Source organism: Mus pahari, chromosome 13, assembly GCF_900095145.1.
Source record: "Mus pahari chromosome 13, PAHARI_EIJ_v1.1, whole genome shotgun sequence".
In the NCBI taxonomy this organism is placed as follows: Eukaryota; Metazoa; Chordata; class Mammalia; order Rodentia; family Muridae; genus Mus; species Mus pahari.
This window is the reverse complement of record NC_034602.1, coordinates 71499511-71504832: the sequence shown is the minus strand read 5'-3', so window position 1 is coordinate 71504832 and position 5322 is coordinate 71499511. Positions and strand designations below refer to the sequence as shown.

Genomic DNA, 5322 nt, shown 5'->3' with positions numbered 1-5322 from the left:
GAGAGAGAGAGAGAGAGAGAGAGAGAGAGAGAGAGAGAGAGAGAGAGGAGGTATGACCATGAATGCCTTATATAAATATATTCATATGTTTATGAAATTCCCACTTCTTGAGAATTTATTTACAGAACATGTACACAGACTCATTTTCTCAACTAGCGCTGCAAACAAGGTCCATGGACATTCCAGGCAGACGCACTGAATCAGATGTGATGACTTCAGACTCAAACAGGGACCAGGAACCCAACATGCAGAAGGTAGAGTTGTCGGTGGCTGCAGTAGCAGAGTGACTGTACCCAGAGACATCCAGAAGTTTCTATGCTATGTGGTTGGCTGCTGTTTCTTTGCACCCATTGTCTTTTTAATAATCATACAAAGAGATTCTAATGGAGGCTACATGAAGGAAGAGGGGATTCTTATGTTTACCTCTATCTTATATATACCTCTATAACACTCCAAATCCAAAAATGAATGAGAAAAGAATGTCCTTCTATATCTAGGATAAAACTTTCTATGCTTGAAGGCTACACTTAGTATTATTGAAGCATTGTTCCTATGAGGTCCTATGGGCTCTGTTCCTGTTGATTCAGAGGTTCATGTTTTGTTGATGTTCTCCCTCCAGCCCTTCTGGCTCTTACAAGATGGGATGACAGGATGCCACTGAGCATTAAGTAGAACTGTTATGTCTAAGGCAGCATACACCAGGCCTGCAAGAGTCTGCACCAGGTGGGTCTTAGAGCTGAAAGGAGAAGCGGGCACATACCTCCATCCCTTTACCAGGAGCTATCCCCAGTGGAAAACAACTTGCAAATGAAAATATAGGTTTTCCGAAGGGAATCTCACTGGGGAAATAAACTTCTCAAGTGCAGGCTTCATGTCCATCAATAGATGGCCAATGGAAAATAAAGTCACCGGCACCACTGGGGTTTCCTTGTCTCACAATGACATGTCAAAGGCTTTGTTGTTGTTGTTGTTGTTGGTGGTGGTGGTGGTGGTGTTAATTTAATCTTATTTTTAGTTTTACTTTTTTAACTTGTATATTGTTTCTCTCTTTTACCTTATAGGAACTTTGCATACAAACTATGGCTTCCAGCTTAGGGTTCTTATAGGATTCCTGAATGCGAGAATGAGTGGGTCTCTGAGAGCTTTTCCTAGGCTCTCATCCTTCTGTTTTTGGCTCTATCCTATTTGCATGTGGTAGTTTTTAAATTATCTTGTTTCATCTTATTGTTGTCCCTTAGAAGCCTGTTCACTTCATAATGACAGACAGAAAGGGGACGGATCTGGGAGGAATAGATGGGAAAAAACCATAATCAGGATATTTTATGTAAAAGAAAAAGCTAATTTCAATGAAAGGAAGATAAAAATCAGATGACAGAGAGGCTGGCATCGAAAGAAAAGCCTGGCTATAGGACCACGCCTTGGATGATGGATATAAGTCTAACTTCTTAGCATGGATCGAAGATCATGCGGGAGAAAAGATAGGAAGTGGGACAAACAAGACAGGATGCTCAAGACAGGCAGGGCAGGACTCCCTCAGTCAGATGGCTTTATTCCCCGTGCTATTAGAAAGGGAACTGATGAGAGTTCTTCCTGGGAAGAACCCTTTCTCAGTGGGAAATGGAGTTAAAGGGAGGAGCAGGACTTACAGAACCAGAGAGGAAGTGGATACAAGGATCTGGTTTTATGGACACGATCGTACCGCTCTACACAATCTTACCACTGTCACAGGCACGTCAGACCTAGTCCAGTGGCCAGCACAATAGTGAATTCTATGTTTCCTCTTAAGTGATTTCTAGTGCCTTGACTACTATATTTTATTCTGACATCACATTAGAGTGGTTGCTACTATTAAAAAGATGTATTTTCAAAGCTATTTTCTCTATACAAAGCAACAGTTCTGATTAAGTTAGTATGATCTCAGGTCATCTGTGTATCACATAACAAGTTTTTCCTGCCTTGATGAGAAATGGGATATTTATTACTATTATTATTATTATTATTATTATTATTATTATTATTATTATTAAAGAGTGGTGAAGCTAGGAATATGCTTTCTTCCTGGGGTGACTTCTACGTTTACGTTAGTTTTTAGGTGAATTCAGTTTAGCGCCCTGATCAGCGTTGGAGTCGGTTTCCAACTTACCGTTCCGGCCATTTTGCTTTAATGTGTTTGCTGAGAGCTGGATGGTACTTCCGTGGCCCATGTTCTCTGGGAATTTTAGATCTTCTAGGTTTCCTTCCGTGCTCAGCCTTGCAACTTCTAACTCTGTTCATAACATAGAGGCGTCAGGGTTCTGTGAGAAATCTGGTGAAGCTACAAAAATTTCCATAATCTCTGAACTGTTTTCTACAGCCAGGATTTAAGAGTTCTTGGTCTATTTGTCATGTTAAAGGCATGTGATTTGTTCAAAGGTATATGGTTAAAGTTTTCACTTCATTTACAAAATAAATAAGCAAAGACGTGCAAAAATTACATAAAGAATTCAAATGTATAATAATCAAGGCTAATACTTAAAATTCAAGTCCAACTCCTAATACTTTATAATCTTTGCTTTTTAAGTTAATTTTCAAAATATTTTCTGTATTTCACGAATTATGTAAAAATCCTTTTTATACTCCATAGATGTATTGTCATGTCAATATTGATCTACCTACAAATCTAATAAAATATAAAATCTCCTTTATCAAATCTCCTGAAATAAAATTGTCAACTACATCCTAAAACGTAATAAAAACAGATTTATACTTTATTTATCCCTTTATATTCGAAGGGATGATACAGGTTCTAAGCACTAACATCATCAGTCAAATGACTTGTTTCTTTTAGACTCTAACTCAAGCATACTAAAAAGACAAATAACCCTTGCATTAGGAGGTCAAGACAGTAAGTAGTACAAAACCTACATAAATACATGCCTACATTAAAAAAAACTCACTGAAGTAATCTCTAGCTAATACAGTGAATATGGAATGCTCTATGGAGGTTAATATGCATGGATTCAGATCTTGTTAAACTGAAAGCTATCCTACTTTGAAAAATACAATAACATAAACCGAAACATGGCACATGACTGGGGTGTCAGATTTTTTTTTTTTTTCTTTTCCTGCTACAAAAGTGACTCCAGCCCTTCTGTCTTAGCAAAAGGTCACTTACGAATATTGTCTGTATTCTCCCTGACAATGTCAGTCTTCAAAAGGTTATCGGCTAACACGAAAGCACTCTCCTCCACAGTGTCAAGCAACATGGTGGCCGCACGCAGTTGATCACTCGTCGTCAGGTCTCTCCACGCGTTCAAGGCTTGTGGCTGAAGGAGGTTGTTAACTGTCTCCACCATCGCCTAGGAGGGGATCAAAAGAATGGCACAAGTCTCTAGTGAACCCGCGTAGCTGTCAGGAATCCAGGTGTACATGCTGCCCAGCAAGCAAAAAGCAGCAGTGTGCATCAGATCACTATTGTCCCAGCCTCCCCTGTGACATGCTGCAGCAGAAGCATTCATTATTTCTGTAAATCCCTTGTGGAGACTTTGCAAGCCTGCTGTTGTCTTCTTTTGAAGGACAACAAATAGAACCATGCTTGTTTCTTAGAATCAACAGCGGAGGCTTCAGTAAGACTATGATCGCATAATTAAATGACTTGGCTGAGGGAAGAGTGGCACATAATTTAAACTAACAAGTTTGCGTCCTCTACAGAAAATAGTGTTGTGCTGTACATCTCTAAAAGACCAGATGCTGACCACAGCAAAGACCGAATGGATGACTACATAGAGGAGATGCCAGGGACTTGTTGCCTATAGGTTGTGGACTCGTGAACCAAACATTTTTTTCCCCTTTGTCTTATTCTCAACTCCTCCCTTACTCTCAGCCAGCTACAAAAATATCACAATGGAGCAAGTATCAAGGCATTTATACTATCAGTTACTCTGAATACTTTATGTAGTGTGAAACCTTAGCGCTGTTTACCACTTGGGAAGAGAGTAAACAGTTGGACATCATTACCTATGGCCCTGAGGTGTTTCTGTTTTCTTTACAAAGTCAGCAGTAGGTACATCCACACGTAGAGACAAAGTGCCACATTTCTCATTGTTGCATGCAGAAGAATAATCTCTGTAGCTACCATTTATATATTCCCTGTGGTTTCCTTTATGTGGTAGGTTACAGAAAGAAAACAGTTCTCCCATGAAGTCTTGGGTTTCATTCAAACACAGAAACCAGCAAAATAGAAAAATACAACACCTGTGGTTTGGAAGTGATCATCCCTGAACCCATTCATTATGAAGTTTGCCTCCAATGAAGATAGAAAGGCAACCAAACAGCCAACGTAGACACGGTCTCTGGGCAGCGCATAAGAGTTTTAAAACTGGATGCACATTATTGACACGTTGGCAAAGGGATTGACTGAGATGGGAGTCAGATCCCCTAAACTACTGTGTTTTTTTCTGGCTGATGTTTTCATAGGAACCAAGTAACAACTGTTAAAAATTCAGCTTCATAATGAAACACCTTCGCTGCCAATTAACACCAGCTTCAAAAACTAATTTGCCTCTTGATAAAGTTGTTTCTTCCTTGATATTTTCAAAGCTATCTCAACTTCTGGGCAAACTGACATCATTAGACTTTGAAGTAAAATAGCCTCACAACGTGTGTACTTTGCATTAATAAACATATACCTACACACTTCGCGGACTACCCAAATGACCTGTTGTGAATTTAAGCAGTGAATACATGTTTGTGTGCTTGGCTCTAGCATGCTTTCTAGGTTTGGAGTATGACCTGAGAGTCACACAAGACATTTCCAGACCACAACAGCATTAGCTGCTTTCCAGGAAGGATTCCATGGGAGCCATGCCAACGGGAGTCACCAGAAAACAGGCGCTGGTAGATAAAACAAGAAATGAAAGTTTAGGGATGTCTGAAGCTAAACAGTGAACTTGGAGCTACCTAGTGGAGGGACCATTCATCCTAAGATTAAATATTCCCCAGAATTCATCGGGAATGCTCAGAAAAGTTCTGCAAAGAATTGAAATTGTCCCTTGTCTTGAAAATGGTGTAGCCATTTTTAGCTGTTAATGATTTCAATGGTCACAAAATAATCTAACATTGAAGTTTTTAATCTCACCTTAAGGAATGGGTAATGAGAATACTATAGTATTTCTATACTGTCCTTTGTTGGTTTTTAGCTCATTTAAAAATTGCTAAATGAGCCAGGCCTGGTGGCGCAGGCCTTTAATTCCAGCACTCGGGAGGCAGAGGCAGGCGGATTTCTGAGTTCGAGGCCAGCCTGGTCTACCAAGTGAGTACCAGGACAGCCAGAGCTATACAGAG

General features: G+C 39.8%; 1 protein-coding gene across 22 annotated transcripts in view; it reads right to left on the bottom strand.

Moving 5' to 3' along the window:
- Window positions 1–5322, bottom strand: part of Adgrl3 (adhesion G protein-coupled receptor L3) — a 777100-nt gene that overhangs the window by 127192 nt on the left and 644586 nt on the right. For all 22 annotated transcript variants that reach the window (XM_029545394.1, XM_029545383.1, XM_029545393.1 and 19 more), the window contains 2 exons: window positions 3155–3338; window positions 2144–2266 (listed from right to left, as the gene is read on the bottom strand). In XM_029545394.1, the coding sequence (XP_029401254.1) occupies window positions 2144–2266; window positions 3155–3338 (307 nt within the window). The remainder of the gene's footprint in view (window positions 1–2143; window positions 2267–3154; window positions 3339–5322) is intronic.